At 41.1% G+C, this 27,614-nt stretch overlaps 1 protein-coding gene across 1 annotated transcript in view; it reads left to right on the top strand.

Annotated features, from left to right (window-relative positions):
• GABBR2 (gamma-aminobutyric acid type B receptor subunit 2) overlaps positions 1–27,614 on the top strand; it is a 312,210-nt gene that overhangs the window by 271,483 nt on the left and 13,113 nt on the right. Inside the window, exons 14-16 of the mRNA XM_088131472.1 lie at positions 21,359–21,469; positions 23,385–23,609; positions 25,742–25,924. Coding sequence (XP_087987598.1) covers positions 21,359–21,469; positions 23,385–23,609; positions 25,742–25,924 — 519 coding nt within the window. The remainder of the gene's footprint in view (positions 1–21,358; positions 21,470–23,384; positions 23,610–25,741; positions 25,925–27,614) is intronic.

Raw genomic sequence — 27,614 nt, forward strand, 5'->3', positions numbered from 1 at the left:
CTGAAGAAAATTGCAGCAACACATCTTATTACGGTTTTACTTATGAAAGCTTATGCTGAAAGTCTAATTAAATCAGACAGTAACTCCATTCTTTTACTTGTTTACATGCAGTATGTTCTTGCAACAGTCATGAGGAGCAACTCTGCTAGTTTCACATTCATAACTTCTTCATGGTTTTGTGTTGCCAACTATTAAAATATTTTATTCTTTTTAAAGAAAGCTGAGATACAAAATTATAGAGATTAAACTTTTGCTTCCACTCTTTTCCATGCCAAAAATGTGTCCTGCAACAATTCTGCTGCTGAATATGCAGGAGTGAACCAGGAAAAAAAATGCAGCAACTCTGACATCTGCACACCATGTGATCTACCTTATTATGAGTACAATTCAATAGAAAAGTGGAACTCAGATTTAAATAACAAATATTAAATAATAGATTTAAACAAACAAATATTGGATTTAGATGTTGGAGATTTTGCATCACAAGAATTTGCAGGGAAAATCCAGCTTCATTCTGAAAACAAATTAGATCTATGCAGGTTCTTGAAAGACCTAAATAATATCTTTTCTTGAATATAGACATAAGGTTTATATTACAAGGAAAATAATAAAGCAATAAAATACATTTTAAAAGTATCAACATGCTGGTATGATTGATTGATTCATTTAATCTATCAGTTTCAATTAGCCACCTCAGTTGCCAAAGTAATACTAGGTAGAATGTAACAATATAATAGAAATAAATTAAAAACAAATCCAACAGATGAACTATCCATCCTGGGAAAGAAAATAATAGTTCCCATTAGAAAAACAACAATAACACACATGAACTGTTTACAGGACTTTTTGCTGACACCAGGATTGAAAAGTTGATGTTTTATGGATTTGCTTATAGATAAGGGATGGGATATGGGATGTTTAACCTTACAGAGGGTGAAGAGTTATTCCATTTTTTTGTACTGTTGATGAAGGTTGGAAGTCACTTCTTTATATATTTCTTTTTCTTTATTATATTCTCTCTTTTTCTTTCTTTTTCTCTTTTCTTGCATTTTTTATTCCTTCCATTCTTCTCTTTCTCTAAGTTTGGTTTGTATTAGTTTTTACTATTGTAATTAAAATTCTTAATAAAAATTATATTTGAGAAACAACATCACAACTGAGTGATAAAATGAAAAGTTTTTTTTTCCAGAGCATTTGTACAACTTAGCGTGACAACTTGCTGCACAATACGATCTGATATTAAACACTTATTAAGAACACCTCTAGTGTTTCAAGATATTATATACAAGGTTTTGGGAAATTTTGGTTTTGCTGATAAAACAAAAAATAATTATTTATTTTCTATAATTTTAATTGTGATTGGAGCGTATTACTATTTGTCCCTCTAATTCAAGTCCTGTCTGCTACGACTGCTACCTGACTCTTTTAATTGGAGATGCTGGAATTGAACCCGGATCTTCTGTATGATATTTTTAAGTAGGTGAACTAAACTGGTTAGTTTTAATAAAGTTGTTCTAGCTGTTTTCATTCTGTTACAAGCTAAACTGGTGGGATATGTTTCCTCAGAAGGTTCTAAAATCAATCCCAAAACACATGCAATACACAGACACACTCACACACAATCCATTAATTCTTTGCCAGTAAAACTGTTTTACGTCATCACATTTGTCTGGATGAGCCTCATAGCAGAATATTGTGATGGACTTAAATAATTCTAAGGCATTGTCTCTGCAAGTGCAAAATGATGGCCTTGGAACAACAGAAAATAGGTCAGCATAAGAAGCTTTCTACCCCTACTGCCCCCAAGGTCTGCCTTCTCTCAGGCACTTGAAGGAATAAAGCAACAAGAGACCTTCAAGCTATTGGCAGAAATTCAATAGAATTTAATAAGAGAACTATTGTTTTTCAAGTGCCCCTTTCAAAAGATGGGCCTCCTCTTTATTTGCTCTATACTACTCCAGTAAGACAGATTGGAAGAACTGGATATGGACTAAAAAAGCGAAAATGTAAATGTTGCTCTCCCTTATTTTGTCACCTCAACAGTTGTTATAGTGTCATATTATATAATTAGGGCATGTCATTGTGTTGATTGAGAGTTCTCATTAGTCACAACAGAACAGGGGAATTAACTTATTTATTCATTTGTTATATTTATATTTATTCATATGTATTTATTTATTCATATTTATTCATCATATTTATTCATTTCAATTCAATAATTCTAATGAATTATTTTGTATATATGCTTTTATCACTTAATGCTATCATATCAATCTTCAGGCCTCTCCATTCATTTCAAATGACTAAATCAAAATCATAGATCCAATTTCTCCAAAAACAAAGAATCTCCATTTGGTTCTAAAACAAGATGTGTCAAATGTTGTGGTTCTGTGACCCTCAAAAATAATAAATGAAATTTTATGTGACATCCTTCCTGGGATGGTGGTGATGGTGATGGTGATATCAATAGCTTCTGGAAGGATTAAACTTTTTGCAAGTGTGTGTAGCTTTTTGCACTGGACTATCTGTACACAAACCATCAGGTCATGTGTGCAAAACCGGAGCCCTTTCACAACCTGTTTCAGGATTTGCTTGGGACAAACTAGCTCCCCCACTGGCACAGCAGTAGCCGTAGGCCCCAAATTCTGGCACTGATCACTCACCCTGCCTACTGCCACCTTTTCCCCCCATGTCCCTTCTTCTGTTTCCTCTCTCGTTGAGCAGTACCCACCAGTGATCCCTCATCTTGTGGACACTGATGCTGTAGAATGAAATCCAGATCCAAACCCTCACTCAGCTCCTTTCTACCTCTGCTACCACAATTACTATTGGAACTTGAGGCTCTTAGCTACTGCTCTGCTAGCAGAGAAGAGAAGGAGAAGGCTTCTGAAAGAGAAAAAAGGTGGGTGAAAAGCTCCAGAGATCTCCAAAGGTCAGAGCCCACCCTTGGCAGAGACTGCTGCTATAACAACCAACATGATCAGCAGAATGGGAGTATAGTGGTTTGCCTGTGTAAGACTCCCCCAGAAATTGAGACCTCCCTGAAATTTGCTTGTCACTCCAAGGGATCATAAGCCATAGTTTGAGAAGATAAAATATACTGGTATAATTAACACATTTGCCAACATAGTGAGAAAAGCCAGTCACTCTTTATTCTCATTATGCAAATAATTAATGAAGCCTCCAAAAAAATAGCAATTTTTTGCAGTTTGCAGTTGAAAGTTGTATAAGAAACAGCACATTTAGAATTAGTCTTATGATAACCTTAAAAGGAGAATGGGGTGGATTAATCTTCTAGACTCAAAGCAACGTGCTAGGTATCGCACTACAAGCCTAAGGGCTCTAAGTAATAGATGACCTCTATACATATGAATCTCCTTGTGAGTTAGGAAGTCCTATTCTGATATTGCAGTTGTGGAATTCATTCCAGAGAAAGGCCTCCCAATCCATTATTAAACTTGGTGATCTGTGGTTTAGAAAATATTTTGGTTCCTCCAGGTCTTTGGAAGGTTATGAGAGGACAAGGGATTAAGTATTTTGCTTTTCTGAGGGAGGACTTAATTGGGGGTGTTGGGTGTTGTTGTGCTGATGCTCTATATTCCTTGTATCCACAGGAACTGCAGTACATGAGAAGGAGCAGTGATGAGATTCTTTACATTGCTTATCTGCCAAGAAAAGTAACCCAATGGAAGGAACCATTTAATTGGCTCCAGCCCTAGGGTCCTAATATATGAGTATTACTAGAGCAGGATGCAAAAGGAAGTGTGAAGATGTGAAAGTGATTTCACTGTAGCTATTTTATGAACATAGGCATCTGTTCCTCATCATGATGATGCCAAAATCATGAAACATGCATCATGACATTATAACATAATCTCCATCTTTTTGTATTTGTGTCATGAATTGCATGCCACTATCTGGGGCAGAGTTTGCATCACAACATGTTTTATCACTAGTCCCTCCATCTCCGCAGATGCCTATCCATATAATTGGTTCATAAATATTTTTCTTAAAGGTGTCACCTTTTCAGGTCCCTGTCCACAAAACTGTGTACAGCCTTGAAAAGATAAAGGTAAAATCTCCTTTAAGCTGTGTTCAACTTGAGTTGAGTTTTCTTGGCAATAATACAGCAATGGTTTGACATTGTGATATGGTCACGTACAGATTTGTTTGGAACAGATTGTCCTCCTTATGGCTCATTGCCTCTTAGAGTTTTAAATATGCAGTGTACATACGTAAGGAGGAAGATTCTTTCCTGAAGCCAATATGCTATAGTCTCCTTTTAAGAATATATAGATGTTTTGCAAAGTAACCAAGTTGGATAATTAGCAACAATGCAACTATACGATACATACAAATAGTATGTCATTTCTTAATGATGATGACGCTGTCTGATGTGCATGGAAGCATTTTTCTCTTGCTTAACACTACAGTGGAAAAGATGAATTCCTTTCAGAAAACAGAACTCCTTTGTTCAAATTGAAGGTTATTTAATGTTTCAATATACATAGCAATTCTTTTAAGAAAATGATATAATAACTGCTTTATGAGGGCACACTCAAATTCCAGTGAAGTACCCAATTGAGTTATATTGCCAAAACTGATTAACTTGCTTTAAGTTAATCATGGTGCGGTTTGTAACTGCTGTGGCCTGGGATGTCTTTACCTTCCTGTTTCTTCCTATTTGCAAAACTAATTTGCCTTACTTAGCCGTAATTGCTTCAGCCTCTTAGTGTTAGAGATTTAAAGTTTAAGGGTGTAAGTTCATTAGATAATAGTGACTGCATTTCTGATGGTTTCTTTTAAAAACAACAACATAATATTTATAAACTGGAACAATAAAGCTTTTTTTTTTCAGATAACCCAACACAATAGTTCACTTATATGCCATGTGAAGTGAAAAAAAAGATGAACGTTGAGTATCCAAGTAAGAAGTTTAGGGGAGTGGGTCATTCTAGACGCTATCAGTATATAAGCAGACATTTGTGGATTACAAGAAGGAATAAACTTGGCTGATCTGGTGAAACTAAATATAGAGAAATCTCCATTCCTGCTCTCAGCACAAAGAAGGATTTAACCTTTCTTAGATAAAGTTTTTTAAACTTTCATTTTTTTAGTTTTGCTGGACATGTAAGTGTAATGCCTGAATCCCAAACTCTGAATTCTAGGCTAGATTCAGACTCAGGGAAGCTACTAGGAAAGCTGTGTAATATTCTCTTACTCCCCATAATCTTTATATTCTCCCCCTTTTTTCTCTGTTAAAAAATAGTAATAAGCCTGTATGTTCTTCAATTCTTACATTGCCCAGGGGCCACAGAGGCCTAAAATAGCTGTGACCTGATCCCAGATTTCCTGCAGTGTTAGCAACATTGTGAATCTCCGTGGAACTTCTAGTATTGATTTTACTGTCATTCTAGCCTCAGGATTTCAAACCAATCACTTTGATAAATATGACTGCAATATTGAACATTGATCCTTATTTTTTAGGTGACTGTAATATGCTGCTATTTAATGTACGTGATTATGTGACCTTTTTGAAAATGTTTTGCAAATTGCGATGGGGTAATGAGCCACAACAATATTCCTGAAGTGATTCTCATGCCACTCCTAACAAGGTCCTGTATTGCTGCCCTAACTGCCTTTCCACAGTGCCTGACAAAGATTTCTCACCAACCAGCAAATACATGCTTTCAAGTGATGCTTTCATAGTCCACTAAAAGCAGGAAAGCAAGATTTGCATTGATAGACTGGTTTGGTGCAAATGAAGGCTGAACAGGTTCTCAGACACTGGCCAGTTACAACTCAGAAGCTTCTGGGTAGGTAGCCCCAAAGCTCAGAAGGCAGACCTAGTGAAGCTGGGGATGTAACTGCTAAGAGCTTTTATTCAAGCTGAATAATTGTTGGGGAAAGCATCATGTAGTTCCCCACTTTGCGGGGGCAAGGCTTGGAGGCTGTTTTTCAAAAGCAGTGCTGGCCCTCTGGAATGGCCTCCCAGTAAAAAATCCGGAAGTAGCTGAAAATGGAACTGTTCTGGAGGCATTCCTGAAGGTGACACCAGGATCAAGGTTTGTGATATAAGTTTATTTTAAGTCAACCATGGATGCTTTAATTGTTTACTGTCCTCCTGTAAATAACTATTTTTTTAAAAAAAGCAGTGGTGCCTTGAGCAGCCAGTATCTTTTCAAACTGTTCAGGTTGCTTTACAGCATATGTCCATTCTGCCTCAGCTTCAATTTCCAGTGTTACTATCCTTATGAAGTTACCATAAGAGACAAGTGAAATTTGGTTTATTAATTTGTGTCCTTTCGAACAAGAATGATAGATTTTGTACTGATAACAGCAAAGTCATTTTGATTAAATTTGCTTTTTAAATTAAATTTACTTTTTAAATTCAGTCTCAAGAATATAATGTTACATGAGGGTCAGTAAGAATCAGAAAACTGGTCATTTGCCTGGCAATATTTGCACTGAAAAACAAAAGTATACAAATATACATTCTTCACTGTACATCATACAAATTCCTAACAAGCTGAAAAGCCATTTAATAAAACTAGTACTAAAAAAGCATTGTGTGTTTAAAACATTTTAAAAGCCTCGTTCTAATTTGTTCTGTAACTTACACTAATTATTTTTGCTTGAAATGATACATAAAAGACTATCAAAATACCCAAACATGATGATAGTTTTTAGAGACATTAAACGTATGTCGAAGCGTAAGCAGTATCATTACGTAAACAAATATTAACAGAATTTCATGTTGCAAAAACAAAAATATGGAAACATTGCATGATCACAGTGCAAAAACAATTTGAAGCATAATTAGCACTTATTTAGTACGGCATTATCTCAGTAGTCCTTACAACCCACTCTTGAAAAATCTTGTCTGCTAGCAACATCAGTGCTAATTAAGGATATTCCAAAGAGGTGCATTAGCCAACAATGCTGTGCAAGTTGCTTTTGTTGCCTCATTTTTAGGAGTAGTTAGAGCTTCAAAGAAATGGTTGTTGATCAAAGACATGGCAAGGTGCTAGAAGAGGCTGGTAAAGAACCACGCACCTGGCTGCCCAAGGTGAAAATGAGTCATACTCAAGTAGTCAGAAAGAGCAAAAGTGTTGAAATCACATTTGTTTCAGGCAAACAGCATTCCATAAATAACAAGCATGGACATATGAGGCAGCTGAGATGTCTACAGACTTCCCTGAAGCAGGGATGACTACAGGAAGGGTCAAAAAAGTCAGGATGATGGTTTTGACCATATGATCGAAACCACTGTCAGAAAACGACAGACACGGGTTCGGTTATCCAGTAGACAGAAGTTTTTATTGGGCACGTTTGCAAAGGTGGGTCCCTCCCGCAGCAATGGAGGAACCCCGAAGCAAGGTCTGACAGGTTTTTATACCCCCTATCTGTCCTCCCCCTCCTACGAGGGCTTGGCTCACAATCTCACCTTTTTTACTGCCCCGGAGCGCCGCTAATTAACCGCAAAACCGCAGACATTCCACTTTCCGAATCCAATCAGCGCAATACACATTCCAATCCCCACTTGACCCGACAGCCGCCCCCTGCCGTTTCTCTTCACTCTGGTGCGATCGTGCCTCTTGCCTGCAGTCTTTCCTCCCTCCTGCCGTCCCTCTCCACTCTGGTGCGAGTGTGCCTTCTGCCCATCCTCCCTCCTGCCACCCCCCCAAGGCTGCCCCATGGTGCACAGCGCTCTCCCCTAGCAAACATGGTTCGTTTGAGGCCCTCACTTCTCCCTGCCTTCTCACAATCCCCCTTTTTCTTTTCACGCCTCTGTTGGGCCTCAAACCTGGCTAACAGGATTGCTCCCTCGTCCCGGACCCGGGGCTTCACACACTGGGACAGGTAATTCCCACAAGCAGGGAGACATTGCATTAAGCAACATACTAGGACCAGTAAGGCAATGAAACCAATGGCTAGTACAAAAAGTTGTTTTAACCAAGCAAAGTTAGGTAACCAACTAGTGAGCCACGACCAATTCCATCCCTCTGGATCCTCGGATATGCGAGAGGCTAAGGTCTTCAACTTGGCTAGTTTTGCTTCAACATAATTCTTATTGTTGGTTAGGTTAAAGCAACAAAGACCTTGAAAAGATTCACAGCCTTGTCCTGCCCTTAATAGGAGATAGTCTATAGCTATCCGATTTTGAATGACCACCCTCCTGATCTCAGTGACTTCTTCAGTGAGGGCTGCAATGAGAGAGGATGTAAGGTTGACACTTTTAGCCAGGAGGCAGGCCACCTTCCTTAGGTCCAGGTAAGTTCTTCCGCTTAGTGCAGGAACCCCTACTAAGGAGAGGGCCAGAGCCATGGCTTCTGTTTCGGACAAGAGTGTCACATCACTCTCACAATCAGATGGCAGCTCCCTTTTCTTTTTTCTTTTGATGGGTGCGCTTGTATTGGAGGCAGGGCATATAGAGAGGTCAGGCGCCCTATGGCACAAGGGCCCCTGAACTATAGGCTGGAACATAGGTGTAAGCTTCATGTCCACATAACAAAAAGAAACCTTTAGGTAGGTATAGAGGGGTTGAGGCGTAAGGGATATTATAGACCCCTCCACAAGTGAAAGCAGGACCTTTTGAGGGCAATGGGGGTACGGTTCTGGGTATTGTTGAAATATACACATTGAGTTGCATTGGTTATCCCCAAGAGATTTAGAGCCATTTGCCTTTGATTAGTCCAGGGTCTTGGTATGGGAGAAGACCCAAAATGATAGAACATCCCCCCCCTCCCACGGGGATCATCCCCAGTGATCAAAGCTGTCTGTGCCAATTCTACGCCTTTATGTTGGTCATCTCCTCCCCTGCCTTAGTTCAGTTCCTTTTAAGTTTTACTTTGAGTCTGTCTCCCGGTTGGGCAGTCCATGGTCGGGGGTCGGGAGCTTGCTTAACCCGATGGTAGTGGGTCCAACCCCCTGTCAGGTCCGAACCGCTGATTCAGTTGTCAGGAGAACTTGGTATGGTCCCTCCCAAGATGATTTCAGCTTCTCATCCTTCCACGTCTTTATCAGGACCCAATCCTCTGGCTTGTGGGGGTGTTGGTCTTTCAGCAAGGGGGCCGTTGAGCGAGGAGTCCCTGTTTTCTTAGAGACAAGAGAGATTGTGACAGTACCAAGAGATACTTTCTCAGGAAGGCATCCTTTAGCTCGGGGATAGGCTCTCCCATTGGAGCCAGGAAAGGTCTTCCCATCATCAGCTTGAATGGGGAGACCCCCACATCCTTGCGAGGGGCTGTCCGCATTCGAAGCAGGGCAACCGGAAGTGTCTTTGTCCAAGGTAGCCCTGTTTCCAATCCCAGTTTGGTGAGATGTTGCTTCAACACCCCGTTGGCCCTTCCCACAGCTTTACAGTGTCTACCAAAGCCTGCACCCCCGTGAGACCCTTCGTGCAGTTTCTCCACCATCCCCCTCATGTCAGCACGGCTCACTACTGGGGTCCCCTCAATTGTAACCCAATGACCTGCTTCCTCCCTGCAACCTTCCCTTTCCAGCAGCTGTGAGTAAACCCCGTTCCAGCCAAATTTTCCCGAAAATGTGCACTACTCCCCAGGCATATCGCGAGTCTGTGTAGACGGTGAGGGACACTCCCTTTCCCAACTCTAGTGCCCATTTCAAAGCGTGCACTTCACACAGCTGAGCCGACCAATCCCCTGGTAGTGCCCCCTTCTCTATTGTCTCTCCCTCCGCCGCCACTATCGCATATCCTGACTTCCTTTGTCCCTGCTCTACTCGACTAGACCCATCCACAAACCAGACCTCACCCTCCTCCAGCGGGACCTCCTGCAGGTCCTCCCGGGTCTTTGTTTGCAGCTGCAACAGGGTGGAGCACTCGTGCTCTGCCGGCTCCCATTCTTTCCACTCCCCCGCAAGAAACTCCGCTGGGTTCAAATTCCTGTCTGTTCCTACCACCACATCAGGACTTATCCGGAGAACTGTCTCATATTTCAACATCCTCCCTTCTGTCATCCAAGCAGCCGCCTGCTGACTAAGCACACTTAAGATCTGATGGGGTGAATGGACAATCACGGGGCTCCCAAAAGTGAGTGTTTTCCCTTCTGTCACTAGTACAGCAGCGGCAGCCACTGCCTGCACACAAGTCGGCCATCCCCTCACCACCGGTTCTAGGGCTTTGCTCAGGAAGGCCACTGGTTGATATTTCCCAGCCCGTCTCTGAGTCAGCACTCCAATGGCAGTTCCCCCATGGGCTGTAACGTATAGGTGAAAGGGGGCAAGTTCGGTAGAGCCGGGGCCGTCACCAGGCTCCTTCGTAATTCCCCCACTTCTCTGTGTCCCTGTCTGTCCATTCTACCCTGTCAGATGATCCTTTCAACTTCTCATACAGAAACTGAGCCTTGCTCATGTACTCATCTATCCATAGCCTGCAATATCCTACTAGACCCAGAAACCGCCGCACCTCTGTTTTAGTATGAGGGGCTTCAACTGCATTATCCCCTGTATGGGAGAAGGATCAATCAACTTCTCGCCCTTCCGGAGTACATGTCCTAAATACTTGACCTCCCTTTCCACAAATTGGACCTTCCCTTTTGACACCTTCAATCCTTCTTCAGCCAACCAGTTCAATAAAGCCACTGAGTCTTCTCTCACCTTTACTTCCTTCTCTCCAGACACCAACAAATCATCCACATACTGCAGCACCCGAGAACCCCCAGGGGCCCGGAACCCCTGGAGTTTCTCTTCCAATGCCTGTCCAAACAAGAGGGGCTCTCGGTGTACCTCTGGGGCAGCACCGTCCATCTCAGTTGTTGCTTCAGCCCGCGCCTCCCATCCCGGGACAGCGGGTATTGGGCTTGCCGCAAACCCGTCACCCCTGGTTTCAAGGGGATGCTAATTGGGGCTATGCGAAACCGCCCCGCCCCCCCTTCTCCTGCCCATACCTCAGGGTTCACAACCTCCACGTCCGCCTCCCGCAACAAACACATCCTTTCTGCCTGTTCCACATTCCACAACTCCACTCCTAGACTACCCATGAGATCCCTTCCCAGCAAGTTCACTCTCGCCTGTGGGATCAGTAACACATCTGCAGTTACCTCCTTCCCATTCCACTCCAGTCTCACTTCCTCCAGTACGTCTGCCTTGACCAGAGAGCCTCCCACCCCCATCACCGATACCGATGCGCCCCGGGATTTCGCAATCCCTGGGATGTTCGAGAGGCTCTGGTGTCCACGAGGAACTGCCGTTCCTCGCCAGTGGGACCCACCGTGATGTTTACCAAGGGTTCCCCGTGGGTCCCGGTTGGGGAACCATGACCCCCCTAGTCGTACAGGGGGAAACTCCTCTCATGTTCTCCCGATGTTCAGCATTATTGGGATCCCAATTTGGGTCTGCCAGAGGGAATTTAGTATCTGCGGCCAGGGCATTTGGGACATTTGCATTCCTTTGCTCCCAAGCCCCGAGCGCAGCTCGCCAAATCTGGCCTCTCTTTTCTGGCGTATAGAGGTGGGCTAAAATGTAATTCAGTTCCCCCAGGAGTATTCCACCGGGCCGAGAAAAGTTCCAATTGTTCGGCGGCGGTATGGGCGTTCTCTTGCATACGAGGGAGGGTCCTTTTAATTCCCTCAACTCACTGGGTTTGATGGGAATCGTTACGTAACTGGTGACGGCCACCCCTGTGCGTTCGTTCCGTTCGGGACTTCCCGGACGGGGAAGGCACTGGCCGACCTTAGAATAAAGGGCAAGTTCTGAATGTCTTGGTTCAGCTGGTCCAGCTCTTTCCGCAGCCCGGGATAGGGTGGGGGCGCCGGAGGGGGAGCGATAGGAAGAGGAGGAGGAGGAGGAGGTAGCGGCCCCCATTGAGGTCTAGTCAGCCAGAGGTCCTCCTCATCCTCCTGTTCTTTTTGGACAAAAATTTTGGCTAACTTGGGTCGAGGCCCCTCCCAATGAACATGGAACCAGACTTCCACATAGGGTTCCTGTGTTAACATTTTATGCTCCACAATGTAGTTTTTTAGTTGGGTCACCCAGTAATTACTGGGGATTCCAATGGTAGGGGAATTCGGGGTCCACTAGTGGATATTTTCGCCATTCTTTAGTGCACAAAGTTATCATGGTCGGTTTTTCCAGACCCCTGGTGAATGGACACAACCAGGGTGTCTCCCACTGTTGCAACAATTGTCCTAATGGAGAATCCGTGGGGATTCCCCCTACTGCGTTTTTCCCATTGGCCCCTGGCCTTACACTCTTACTCTGCGCCTTACCCATCCTTCCTGACTACGTTTCCCACCTTACAGAAGGTCCCGGACTCTTCTGTCCCCTTGCGGCGTCCAACGCCTCGTAACCACGCTAATCTCCCCGAGATTATGGGTAGGCTGTACTCACCAGACCTCCCGGAGGTCTCCTCGTCGGCCGACTTCCTCTTTACTTCTGTCTGACTGGCGATTGGAGTCCCGTCCTGGACCCGACTCCGGGGAAAACGGGAGACACCTCAACGGGGTGTTACGGCCGATTACTCACCGGTTCCCCACAGTCCGGTCCACGTCGAGGACTCCTGGCTGGCTCGCCAATTTTGTCAGAAAACGACAGACACGGGTTCGGTTATCCAGTAGACAGAAGTTTTTATTGGGCACGTTTGCAAAGGTGGGTCCCTCCCGCAGCAATGGAGGAACCCCGAAGCAAGGTCTGACAGGTTTTTATACCCCCTATCTGTCCTCCCCCTCCTACGAGGGCTTGGCTCACAATCTCACCTTTTTTACTGCCCCGGAGCGCCGCTAATTAACCGCAAAACCGCAGACATTCCACTTTCCGAATCCAATCAGCGCAATACACATTCCAATCCCCACTTGACCCGACAGCCGCCCCCTGCCGTTTCTCTTCACTCTGGTGCGATCGTGCCTCTTGCCTGCAGTCTTTCCTCCCTCCTGCCGTCCCTCTCCACTCTGGTGCGAGTGTGCCTTCTGCCCATCCTCCCTCCTGCCACCCCCCCAAGGCTGCCCCATGGTGCACAGCGCTCTCCCCTAGCAAACATGGTTCGTTTGAGGCCCTCACTTCTCCCTGCCTTCTCACACCACCCTTTATCTGTGTGTGGATATTGCATCCATGTACAAAGGGGCGAGGCCATCACAACTGCCATCTTGATTTTTTTAAATATCTCTGGGGAAAGGCAGGATGAAGCTGGGCTGAGGGGACGTTGTAGCTGCTCTAAGAAAGGAATAAGAGCAAAAGGGAAATGAGGCAAGGGGAAGAGGTAACGGGGGGGGCAGGGGGAGAAAGCATTTCTGTTTAACATTAGTAAGGAAGCAATACCTGTTCTTCTGTCCTTTTGACCACAACTATATCTGCTCATTCCTTTGTCGTCAAGAGCTGCTTCTGTTCTTATCCTCAAATGTGAGACAGATAAACTGACAGATAATGACTAAGGGAAAATCCTTCTTTTCCTATTGTGTAAGTACATGAGGGCTTTTTTTTTCTGCTGTATCTTTGCCTTAATAGCTTTGAGATCGGAGACCCAGAAGCAGGAGTATATCAAACAAGAGAACACAACATGAGGTTTCCCTCCAATGGTAGCAGTTCCAATGGCAGGAGCTAAATTTCGTCCCACTTTTGCCCGCTGAGTAATGGAGACTTTTGCAACTCTACAGAGGCTGGCAGAATGGGCTCCCTCATCAATAGCCGCATTTTTTCATGTGCAGCTGCAGTAAAACAAAATTAATTGGAGTGAAAGGTTTTTCTCAGCTGTTCCCTAGTGGAGCATAAACAGGCCTAGTTATTTACTCCTGGTAAGGCTGGAGCCAAAAAGAAACCTATGGCTTGAAAACATTCATTTTAAACTTGCCTCCCAGACTAACAATTTCCTTTTATTTTACTGTTTGTTAAGGGCAACTTCAAATACATCTGCCTTTTTCCTTACTTTAAGGAGCCAATAATCTGATAATAGTTTAGCAATATTCTCTTTTTTATGACAATTATGAGTAGTCAGTCAGTGTGAAAATCTGTCTGGTAGAACTGTGCTAAATGGAATCTGGTATGACATCTGCTGTGGAAAAAAGCTAATTTATTTAAGGAAAATACTGAATAAAACGTTCACTGATCTAAATGGAACAATATAGAGCAATCCTCTAATATCTATTCAGAACTTAAGTCCTGTTGAGGTAAAGAAAGTTTACTCCTAGGTAAATTTGAATAAAGGATTGTGCATTGACTCCATTTCTGAGATGTTTCTGAACTTCAGCTCAAGGTGCAATTGGACAATATACTTTTTTAAAAAACAAAGTTGCACTAACTAATTAGTGCATTTTTCTATTCAATGTATCCCCAATTAAAAATCATGGAAACATAGCGTTCTAAAAACAAATCAGAAGCCATTGTAACAAACAACATGGAAGATAACATTACCATTAGACAGGCCTGTGCAAATTCTACTCCAAATATTCCATGTTTGCAGAGAAAAAGATATTTTGATTCTCTGTAATAAAAAGCTCTGTACTTTGTGACTGTTTTCTCCTTTGAAGAAGATAAACTGACATTTGATGGTGAGTATATGTAATATTAATAAGCATCTAAGCAGGGGTACCCATCAGAATATGAATGGAATAGCTGGAATGGGAAACCTTAATTGCTTTTTTAAATTGGAAAGACTTAACCAAATGAAGTTTGATTTTTTTTTAAAAAAAATCTTATCTTCAAATCCACTGAGAAAGTTTCAAAGCCCTGGAGGGCTGGAAAGAGGAAAACAGAATTATATTTCAAGAGTGTGAATCAGATAATCTCAGAGCATTAAAGACCAGGTAGCTATTTGTCAGCACCCTTCAAGGGGTTAGAACAAATTACAAATCAATTTGTAAGCACCTAGAGAGAAGCATATCCATTCTTTAATAACATAGCTAATGTAGCAAACTGAGAGACAAAGTCTTCGTAATGTGTCTTGATTTCATGAGACATTTGATGGAATGGCACATGCTATTCTGTCTAGGCTGGAAGACAGAATCAGTGCTGGGGGGGGGGGTTGCCCAAATGGTTAAAAAGTCAGATCCTGCTTATTGCTCATCAGTGACTCACTGTAAAGGTTGGCAAGATGATATTTCTAGGTGTTATGCCAACAGCAGTTATTTGCATGAAACAGTACATTTATACAATGGCAGATAATACAAGTCTAAGTTAATCAGTTGCATATCCATCATATTGACTTCTTCATATCAGCCTCTGCTGATACTTCAGCATTATAACCACATGTTGACTTTTTACTGTAGTGTCGTAAATTTAGACCAGCCTGATACCTGTATTTTAAGAAGGGATTTTCAAGCCAAGGAAAGTCAGATTGCTTATCTATAACTCTGATCTTCCAATGACCTGTGCACTTGAGCAACTGGTGTCAGTGTAAATTGGAGGTAGGGGCTGGGTCAAGATAATCTCCATGCCCCCCTCCCCATGAGCCAATATTTTTGCCACAGTCACTACTAGTTGTTATCTTGTCTTTTCTTGCTGAGCTCAACCTGCAGGTTTATCCAAAAGGAGAATGCAAGACAAGCGGAGGTGGATGCTCTTTCTCTCTGCTTTTGTCACTGTTTGCCTACATGTGGTCAGGCTTCAGCAGCAAAAAGGAAGAAGAAAGAAAAAATAATAATTTGGGTTTGGGGCAAGTCAGCAATGGATCTTTGTTGAAGTATGAGACTTGGCTGATGTCCAGCAACACCATTCATTCACACCGGTGCTGTGAACAATCTGCTACAACTCTTCTGGCCATTGCCTGAACTTTTTTAGATTTGGTGTAGCAAGACAGCAGGCTTAATGGCTGGGTCACCAGGATAGACAGGAGCTTGTATTCTGTCCCAATGGTTTCCTCATGTCCTGCCTTTTCATCACTGTCACTGCCATCTCTGGTGGGAGCTCAGTGAAACATACAACATCTCTAAGAACAGCATGCTAAGGCAAGGATTATACAGCCCCCCTCCGAGAGGAGCTACAGCGTACAAATCCTTCCATTTACTCACATGTATGATGCACAATCATGGGTGTTTTACTAGCCAAAGATATTAAAACAACTAATTTTTCACCTCCATATTTTGATTTCCCAATGTAGAAAAATCACTTAGAATTCTTTAAAAAGTTGAAATAGGGTCATTCAAAGATGCATTAACTACAGATTTTTTTCACCTTGGTTGTATATGTACAGGGTTCATACAGAAGGACAAATGCTGTTTATTTTTCCACTGAACTGATTTTATTGGATATGTATGTGTTTGGGAAAAACAGGTACAAATTTTCTTTTTGCTCTATGTTGAACTAATGAGGGACTTTTAACTCCTCTGCAGCAATATCCAAGACAATGAATTTATTTTCCTTAATGTATAATGCTTTCAAGATGTCATGTTCAGGAGAAAAAAAAAGTATTTTAAAATGCAGTTTCCTAGATCCTTTTATGCTATCCTCTGGGCAAGAATGAATTCTATAATACCTAGAATTCTAGAAACTGCTGCTATCTATTTTATTCAATATAAATATAATGAATCAGATTCAATTTTAAGTTGTTTTTCCCACCCCCTACACTCTCTAGCTAAAGCAAAATTGTGTGGTTAAATTAGGAAGGTGTAATGGCAGTATACCATCAAGTAATCATTTGTCTTAAAACACAACATGCTTATAAAAATCAGTTTCTTATAAATAAAAAAGGACCACATGGGAGAAAGTGCTAAATGATGGATATGTTCTACTGATACATTTTCAAGATAGCTATCCCCTTGTCTCCCTGAGCATTAAACCCCCTGGAGACTATCTTGGAGTCTCCTCATGAGGAGCAGCTGTCCAGAGCACTTGTGGGCGATCTCAAGTCCTCTCCTTGTCTGGAGAGGAATTATTGAAGAACCAGTTTTACTCACTGGCTCTTCATCCCACTGCAGTCGTCAACTCTGTTTTTTGCAGAGCCGTTTTCAATCTGCCATTTCTTCCTCTGAAAGTGTTAAATGATGGATATATTCTATTGAGAAATTTTCTTGGTTCATAGTAACAGAGAAAATGTCCACTGACAGCTCTAAGAGAATTGTTCCATCTCTAAATCTCCTTAAATTGCTACCAAAAAGGTAATTTGAACAGAGACACAAATGCAAGGAACAGAAGCAGCTTGTTTCAGAGATAGAAAATGTTTGGATATTGTTAAGGATTAATTCAGAACATTATTTTTGAAACACTTTCCAAAATACTTAGAGATGACAATCCACCTTCATGAAAAATGGGGTTACACTGTATATTTTGACAGAAGGCTTCAATGATGCAAAATAAACTAGGTCAGGCAGGCTGAAAACAATATCAGGTTGAGCACTGTTATTTTAAAAATAATATGTTAAATTTGTTGCAGCATTTGTAAGTTTCCACATGTTGTCCAGTCAAAAAAGCCACCATCACCAATATAGAACTATACCTTGATATAAACATTTCTTTTTTTCTATCAAGTATCACGGCAGGATCACTTCAGATAACTGAATATTACCAGATGGTGTAGCAGCTGGATATGGTTGAATACCAATTCTAAAAATATTTCTTATGAGTGAGGATTTCAGAGTTCCAAGTAAAGTGGATTTCCTCTAGGAATATGATGATTGGAAAGTATTAAATGATTTAAAGCTGTACTTGAGCATAATAAATTTTAAAACACAAAGATTGTGTTTTGGCAATTTAATTTGGAAAAATTAACTGTGGAGGAATTCAGTACTGCTGCCCAACGTCTCTGAAGTTGGGAAAATGAGTACACTGTTACATGCATGTTCATGGAGACAGAGAGAAACCTTGCTAAAACAAAAAGTATGTCATCAAATACCTCTTCCTTAATTTCTTTATAACCACATATCCTGCTACTGCTTGTTCAATGCACAATCTTGTTTTATATTATCAGAGATGCAATGTTATTCAACAAGGGTCCAGCTATTCCTATGGACATGTAAGAAATCACAGGAAGCCTTGGATTTGTCCAACCTAGGGTTGACTGATTTTCAGCTGACCTTATCTATGCTTTTAGTAGCAGTGTAATATTCAAAAATTTAAGAAAATGAAGTTTCTACTTCTAAAGACACAGATATAGGGTTAGTAAAGATGGCAATCATAATCTTCCCTTCCCTTCCCTTCCCTTCCCTTCCCTTCCCTTCCCTTCCCTTCCCTTCCCTTCCCTTCCCTTCCCTTCCCTTCCCTTCCCTTCCCTTCCCTTCCCTTCCCTCCCCTTCCCTTCCCATTCTGTCTTTTAGTTCAGACCATATATGGGTATATCCTATATCAGCACTCTTCATACATTTTTTCCCTTGGCTATCCCAAACATGGATTCCATTTTTAAACTTCATTTCCTCCTGCATAACTTAAAAAGACTAGAATAAGATTGTCAGTGTTGTTTTGATGGGAGATGGTGTTCACCCATTTTGTTTTGGTTCATTTGTGCAGAGTGTTAAAACTTTGAGATGCACAGTCCAGAACAATAAAGGAAAGCCTGAAATAATCACGTTCTTGAGCGTGGATGTATATTCCTGAATTCCATTAAGGTAAAGCAGATGCCACAGTGAGCTGACTTTGTCCAAGCCTAGAGATAATCTGGGTTTGATCTGGTACATGTTTGGAGGGGAGACCAATACAAGGATTTTAAGCTAAACTGGGAAGTTGGAAAGCATCCTGTAAAAAAAACAGTGACAGACCATTTACAATGCATAACAAGGCCAAGAAGCCTGCATGTTTGTGTCCATATAGTCACTTGGTGATATGTTTATCTCAGCATATTTGTAGGAAACTGAAGTAGGAATTTTAATAGTCTAATGTAAATCCATTTTCATGCTGTGCTGCTGAAAACATCTCAACTTCAAGGTGCTGGTTACAACCTATAAAGCCCTACCTGGCATAGGGTCTGGTTACTTGAGGGACCATTCATCTTCCATGGTATCAGCCTGGCCAGTTTGATACAACAGAGTTGGTGCATTCCAGGATCTTTCGATCAAGCAGTGCCACCTATCAGACCCCAGAAGCATTCCTTCTCTTCATGGTACCTGCTCTCTGGAATGAGGTTCCCCTTAAGACCTGGGAAGCTCCCACATTGATGGTGTTCTGGAGGACCTTAAAGATGTGGCTGTTCTCCCAGGCATTGGACTGGGATGGTTGGAACCCTTGTGGGCAAATGATATGTTTGTTTTGTTGACCACTTCTGCCATCTTGTTGATATATGCTTTTTGTATATTTGTAGTTTGTTTTTATGCTGTGATCTGCCCAGAATCATTTGGTGTTGGACAGCGTCCATATTGAATAAATAAATAAATAAATCTTTGCTTTCATGGTCAGAAATAACATTACATTTCAAAAAAGCTAGAGCCTAGTTTAATTTATTGAAATAATGTTATACTTCAGAAAAGCTAGAGCCTAGCTTAATTCCCATTTATTTCAATTGATCTACTCTAAGTATGGCCTTATCTAAATCAATCCAGAGCCTTTTAGCTGGACATTAATGGTACCACTAGCTCAATATAGAAAAGTATTGATGGTGTGCAACATGCAAGCTGCTAATGATTTTTAATAAGAAATGCAGTGTTTGCCCATTAAAATTGACCAGGTAGACATTTAAGATCACTTAGACAAGGATTTGTTTTATTTCAGCTCCCTCTATAAATACATACAGTGTTGTTATTTGTAAAATAAGAAATCATAACATGGCAAAAGGTAGTTGGGTGTTATCAAGCTATTTTGCTTATTTTTAGTATTCAAGGTTACTTGATTAATTTAATACTGTGGTAATGTGCGGTATTTTTTGACACTACCAGGCACCGGGCTGTTGTATTATTTGATTAAACAACATCCACACTCCACACAACCATGCCCTCTCCACTTTCCTTAATCCACAGGATGGAATCCTTGGATAGGAATGCAGTGAGATACCAGAGACACGTGTCTCATTCATATATTGGGGGTAAATAAAAACATCCACATTCTTGGTCCTCAGCTGTCAGCTCCAGGTCCCTGGTCTCTACTTAGTAGACTGACTCTTTGCTTCTAAATCTTTCCTTTTCCTCAGCACTTTGGATGAAGAGGTTTTCCTCCTTTCCTTTGTAGGTATTTTTTGCTGGAGGATACCATACATTTTTGTTGATAAAATGTGCTTCTTTTGTAAAATTAAATCAGTGAAGACTGAGCAAACAGATTGATGGAGACAAAGGTTACACCGGTGTTGTCCAAACTTGGCCACTTTAAGATGAGTGGACTTCAACTCCCAGAATTCCCCAACCAGCCATGCTGGCTGGGGAATTCTGGGAGTTGAAGTCCACTCATCTTAAAGTGGCCAAGTTTGGACAACACTGGGTTACACTATATAGCCATTTGGATGGTTCCCCCCTCTCTGCCCCAGCAGTCACACTATAGTCTTTTACGTGAACCATTTGCTCTCTGTCTCCACCCTCCCACCCCCATGGTATGAAAGAAGAAAATGGCTCTATTTTCTCCCTATTATGGATGGGGCTGGCTGTGTCTGAGGCTGAAGATGGTGTATTTTAGATCGCCCAGCAAGGTTCATCTCGGTAATGTACATGAAACTACTGTGAACACTATAAAATACTAAATAGTGCCTTCTTCAATATTGTAGTTAGTTAAAAGAACATATGTTTTAAATGCTTTTAGTGATGTTTAAGTGTTGTAGTCTACTAAGAAAACACCAGCTATTGAGTGGATTAGAAATACAATATTTATTAATAATAAATATATTAAAATGTATTACAGTGCAATTGTTGCATACTCACACACACACACAAACATGAGAGTCAGCATGGTAGGAATGGGGAGACCCAGGTTCTAGTCATGAAAAACAGACACAAAAGCTGGTTGCATGGCTCTGGGCTAGTTGAGTCCTTGGGGTTCTCTGAGCTTGGTTGTTTTCTTGTAAATGTTTCATTACCCGGCTAGGTAACATCTTCAGTGTTAGCAGTGAAGTAACAGTGGTAACATCTGAGCTAGTCACTCCCTCTTAGCCCTAGACTTAAAAGTTGAAAATCTGCCAACCCACACTGGACCATAACCTTGAATGAAGAGGCCTTGATCCTGCAATGGATTGATTCAGCTTGATAATAATAATAACAGTACATACATGCACATAAATAACACATGCACATAGAGAGAGAAGTAAATTCTATTAAGTTAGTAGGTCTTATTCCCAGTTAAGTGTATATAGAATTGCAGCAAAAATGCCCCCAAATGATCTGACAGATGTACATTTTTGAATAGTGAAACTCAATCATTCTGACAACCTTCTTCCATCTTACTTCCTTTACTTGCAGGATTTTTCTCTTCAGACCAACCACAGTCTTCTCTTTCCTCACCTATAGATCTAAAGAAATAAATATCAACTACAGCCTCTCTTTTGTTCACTTGTATCCCCTTGTAGCCCGACCCTGCAGGCCGAGATATTTCAATTCTTCCCATTTTGGAGCATTGTGAAAACACTCACATGACTATCTGGCTTGGCATCGTTTATGCCTACAAAGGCCTACTCATGGTAAGTTTAATGGTAAGTGCAGCTCAGAGCCTAGGGTGGTGTAACTTTTAGTGTGTTAGCTCAGGATTCAGGAAACCTTAATTCACAGTTCTGTTTAGCCATGAAACTGGGGTCACTTTAGGTCAGTCACTGTTGCTCTGCCTAGCCTAGCCTACCTTACAGGGTGGTTTTTGGATGAAAAGGATGATAGGGAAAAACTGTGTACCTTCCTCTGAGAACCTTGAAGGAATGATAGGAGAGAAATGTATGAAATTAAAACATATACCCTGCCTCTCTTGTTTTTGTTATATTTTTCTAAACTAAACATCTATATTAGAGAGATTTATTTCATTCAAATGTATTTATTTATTATAGTTATAAACAAATAAAATAGATTTATTATTGAAATATCATTAAAATATAGACATGCATATGAACTTATCATTAAAACAGAAAGTACTTCTCTTGTGATAAGAGTGAGACTAATTTCACAGAGCCTCCCTCCCTCCCAAGCCAGATAGCGGTTCCAACTTTTCCTTCTAACATATTTCTCTTCTGTCTACCGGGGGGAAGTTTTTAGGGAAAGTTGGGAGGGTAGAATGTGTTGTCTGAAGCCATTGTAATATTTAGCGGCTAAGAGAGGGGAGTCGCATATCAAAAGTTTGGCTAGGAACTGAGTGAGCCCTTTGTCATCAAGTATTCTCATTTTCCAATGCAACCATAGGTTTCTGCCCCTTTAAACATGACTAGTAAAAATAAACAATAGTGATTAACTTGTGGCTGACTGTTCAAAGTAGCTTCAGCTTACTGTGCGCCTGTATAAAGTCATTGTGGAATACACTACCTCATAAAAAATTTCAGTAATTTTAGCCTAACACAGTCTGTTGGAAGTGCCTTTAATGGCTCTTTTAGCAATAAGCCTTGTTTATAGCTTACTGTTTCAGGTACCAAAATATAAATAATATGTTCATCTCATGTGCTGTTTGTTAGATTTCTATCCTGCTTTTCCTTCAGGAGCGGTACACATAATACTCCCTCCTCCATTTTTTTCCTTACCACACAGGGTTGTTGAGCTCGAATAGAGCAACTGGGGCAAAGTTACTCAGTGAGCTTTATGGCTGAGGGTAGGGTTGAACCTGGGACTCCCAATTCCTAGTCCAGTACCTTAACTACTCTTTCTAGCTAATGATGGACAGAGATGGGGGAAATTCAGTTATTGGAGCTGCTTTATGTTTCTTGATTAGGCTCTACTTAGTGCCCTCAGGTAAGGGATGTAGTTATAGGAGCATGTAGGTAGACACCATAATGACAGTAACTCCCCCCCCACTCCCAAAATTAAATACCATGAAGCATGATCAAGTCAGTATTAAACTCTTTCAAATCCTATTCATTTTAAAAGAAGAGTTAGGTATGGAATCCATCAGTGGAAATTAAATATACTTGTTCCAATAGAAGAGAATATTTGTAGCTCAGGGTTGAACTGTGGAGTCCTTGGTGCTCTCTGAGCTTGGTTGTTTGCTTGTAGACATTTCATTACCTGACTAGGTAACATCTTCAGTGCTAGTGAATGTGGAGTCACTAGCACTGATGATGTTACCTAGTTGGGTAATGAAATGTCTGCAAACAAACAACCAAGCTTAGAAAGCACTAAATATACTTGTATTTGTCAAACTAGGGGCCTAAAACATAATGCAGGAATTATATTGTCTAATGCGTAAGAATAGAAAAAGTAAACTACTCCCTTTTGGTCAAGGTTTAACACTGGGTTTAAAGAGCTGCATTCTATATGTATAATGTGTTTTATCCCTTTCTTTTTTACATGTTTCCATTTATTTAGGGGGATCTCCCCCCCCCATTTCCATATATGAACACAATTTTTTTAAAAAAATGCAACTGCTTATTTTGTTACAACATTCCTTCCCTTTTCTGGTTTCAGCTATTTGGGTGCTTTTTGGCTTGGGAGACTCGAAATGTGAGCATTCCTGCTCTGAATGACAGTAAATACATTGGCATGAGTGTTTATAATGTGGGCATCATGTGCATCATTGGAGCTGCTGTTTCCTTTCTTACACGAGACCAGCCCAATGTACAGTTCTGCATTGTGGCACTTGTCATTATATTTTGTAGCACTATTACACTCTGCTTAGTCTTTGTACCTAAGGTGAGTAACTTGATTTATGATGAATGGTTTTATCTGCATATAATTTTGTACAGCAGTTAGGTTATCGTCTGCTAGAATCCACTGTGAAGTTCCTTTGCACAAGTCTCTTTGGAATGAGGAGGAACTATGCAAAAGAGAAGACTTGGCTCAACTTCCCCTGTAAAGTGAGAGCCAATAGAGCGTCATGGTTAGAGCACTGCAGTATGTTTCCTGTCTTGAGTTATATATATAAAAAGGCAGGAAATAATAACAACAACAACAACATTAGAACTGGGAAAATCAGGAAATAGAATGACTGTGGAAAAAGAAAGCAAAGATAGTACCAATAGTAATAGGCACCTTAGCTGCAATCCCAAAACATCTGGGGTACCACTTGAAGACCATCGGCATTGACAAAATCACCATCAGTCAATTGCAAAAGACAGTTTTACTTGGAATAGCTTACATCCTGTGATAATGCCTTTAACACCATTGAACAACAACATCTGCCTCTCCCAGGTCCTTGGGAAGAACTCAATAGGTGGATAAAAATGCCAAATCCAGTCTAAACATCTGGCTGACAGTGTGACCAACAACAATAACATTAGAATTGGGAAAATCAGGACCAAGTCTTCACTTCAAATTGTATTGTATAAGAAGTCTAGCTGACCTCTTAACATTGGCTATGGGGGAGGGGGGAAGAGGGGAACAGAAAAATATATAATTTGTTGTTGTTGTTTAGTCGTTAAGTCGTGTCTGACTCTTCGTGACCCCATGAACTATATTGCGCCAGGCCTTCCTGTCCTAAAATATATAATAATGTAGACCAAATGCAAATTAAATAAATAAGGTGAGTGGATTTTTCCAGGGTCTGATTCCTTTAGGTCTTGACAAGGTACTTGCTTTTTACCCAGACAGTAAGACTGGATCTAAGCAGTTCCAGCTTAGAATCCAGGTGGGGATCCAAGTGTTAATCTTTGAAACCACTGTAGTTAAGGATTGGAACAGGACTGGGGTGATCCAGCTTCAGATCCACCCTTACCCATGGAAACTCACTGCATGACTTTTGGTCTGCCATTTTTTCTTAAGCCAATCCATCTCAGTGGATTGTTGTAATGAGGGAAAAAAATGGAAAACGAACATTATATACACTTCCTTCAAAGGAAAGGTGAGATATAATCTAGCAAAAAATTCCACCATTAAAGATTATCCTTACATAGGCCTTTTTTAAAAAACGCAAGCTTCCACTTGAAAACTTCAGCAATACTGCATACTGACAACTAAGTTAAGTGACAGTAGTCATTGTTACAGTCATGTTTTGTTTAACAGTGGTTTGTTAAATTAACACAGTGGCTGAGTTCAGATAGTACATAATGACGTTATGGTTTAATAGGTTGGCTGAACTGGGCCAGTGTCAATTTACCTTCATTCTGAGACCAGAGGTGTCTGCAGGGGGAATCCAAAAACTCAAGATGGTATTTGCAACCATGTTTTTGAAACCCTGCTTCTTTTGTATGTGCATCACATCTGCAGTACATGTCAAATGGGTAGGGCTTTGATTGCATGATCATAGTTGCATCTTGACTTTTTTGGTCCATAGCCACCATGGACACCCCATCTTGAGACCTATATGACTTCTTCTACTAAGTTTGAAGGTTATTTCAAAATTACCTGTCAGAGTGTTCCTAGAAATAGGAAGAGGAAAGCCGTGTTAGTCTATAGTGGCAAAAAATTAGGACTTTAGTAGCACCTTTTCTGACTAAATAAATTTTATTAAGAGGCATACGTTTTTGTGAGCTATACCTCACTTCATCAGACGCATAGAGTAGATGCATAGAATGGATGCATTAAGGTGGTAAAGAATCATAGCAGTACCGTAGCTACTTGCACGTGTTTGTGGGTTTCTGACATTAGCTAAGTGGTGTGATAATAAATTTTTGCAAATTGGGTATGGGGTTAAATGTAGTTGAATAATTTTAACCCATCTGTATATGGAAAATGAGCAAGCTGAAAACATTGCCTCTAAACTTGATACTTGAATGTATCTGTGTACTCTATAACCTATATTTTATGTTAATGGGTGGGAGGCAAAAGATAGCCAATGAATCAATAAATATTCCTGAGGATTATCTCATTGCTGTTAAAATTTTCAGTTAATTACTCTGAGAACAAATCCAGATGCTGCCACTAGGAACAGAGGACTTCAGTTCACTCAAAATCAGAAGAAAGACGATTCAAAAACATCAACATCTGTCACCAGTGTCAACCAAGCCAGCACATCTCGGTTAGAAGGGCTACAGTCAGAGAACCACCAGCTCAGAATGAAAATAACAGAGGTATTACCTGCTCTGATTGTGTCCTGTTGACTTTGCATGAAAACTCACTTTGTAGAGCCAGGAAGCTATTTCACATTTGGAGTCAAAACAGATGAGATATAGAAAGCCACATTTTAAACTGCTCATGTGTTCCTTGTATGTAAAAAAATGCTAGAAAACCCAGATTAGACTGGGCACTGGCCGCATGAATGTAGAGAGTTTGCCCATTTTTTTTTCAGCTAAATTGTCTCCTCATTTCTATTTCCCAGTACTCCTGTCGCCCCACCAAATGTAGGATGTATTTTTAGCTATGGACCGATAACACTTTCAGCCAGGATTTTTAAATCATTATTATTAGAACAGAACAATCATCCATTATTTTGTAGATACTGTTTATTGCTAGTATTACTTGTAATTGATTTTCTACACTTCAAGAAGTAAGACATTTTGAAAATAAAACCATATTATTGAACATTGATTCATTTTTAGTATAATAAATGCAGGTTTCATAACCCACCAATGCCCATTTCCTAACCATCCTAATCCATTTGTACTCTAGTGGGAATATTTAAATTATTCTTTTTAAATATAAGCTAAAAGGTGTTTAATGCAATGTGCAATGACAAAATCCAACATGCTGCTAAAATGATACCTAACAGAAAGGCTGTGGCCACATTTAGATGAAATTATTAATAGAATTGCTGAAAATTCTGATTCATCATTCATCCCCATTTGGCTCTTGTCACCAGGAGCAGAGACTAACCTAATCAGAAGCTAAAGAGAAAGTAAACATTTCCAATTGTCTGTGCCCGTCCAAAACAGTCCAGCAGGGTGGGTGCACTCTGGGTCCCATCAGTTAAGAATGTAATCTTGTAGGACCCAGGAAGCACACCTACTCTGTTGCAATTCCTGCCCTCTGGAATGATCCCCTTCCCCCGGAGATTTCAGGAAGTTACTGAAGACCCAGTTGTTCACCCAGGCCCATGAATAAATTCTTGCAATATCTGAATCTGGACCCCTTTATGTTGCTCCCTTAAGGAACTGGGAAGAAGAAACCAGCTTCAGATGCAGATTTTAGGACAGTGGCATAAAGGCAGCCCAAGCAGACCCTCTGCCTAAGAGAGGGCTGCTGCTTCTGTGCACACTGTATCTTTTCCTACCCTCATGTGCCTTGCCTTCACAAGTCCCCTCCCAGGCAGTGCCAAATTCTGAGGAGTTCCCAAGAGCGAGGATTTGGATCTAATTCATACTCCAGAAAACTGCATGGGTATACAGTTGTTGCACTGGGATTTCTCAGAGTAAAGTATTGGAGTGAGTAGTCTTGTTCTGAGCCTTCAGAGCAAAGCTTTGGGGCTAAACCTTTCCAGGTGGTAGACCCCTGATCTTCTACCTTCCCAGTCTGCTGCCTGAGTGGGCTGCCACCCTACTCCTTCTGGCCGGAGCAGATGTGTTTTGCATTTATATAGTGCAACTACTTGACATACAGTCATCTCAGTAGTCCTTATGATGATCTTCTAAGACAGTAGGACATTATTACTTTCCCCAAGTATCAGAGAAAGAACATGATGAGAGGACATTGGCTTTCTCAAACCAATCTATTGAGTTCATGGAAGAACGGAATCAGAGATTTACTGATGCAGAGGTCAGGCTTCAAAGCACTTTGTCTATGACTGTTATCCATTTTGTAGCCAACTGGTGATAGGGTGGCAAA

Source organism: Python bivittatus, unplaced genomic scaffold, assembly GCF_059951505.1.
Source record: "Python bivittatus isolate LINGU-HERP-01145 unplaced genomic scaffold, Pbiv_v1 ctg000960_np1212, whole genome shotgun sequence".
NCBI classification, from domain to species: domain Eukaryota; kingdom Metazoa; phylum Chordata; class Lepidosauria; order Squamata; family Pythonidae; genus Python; species Python bivittatus.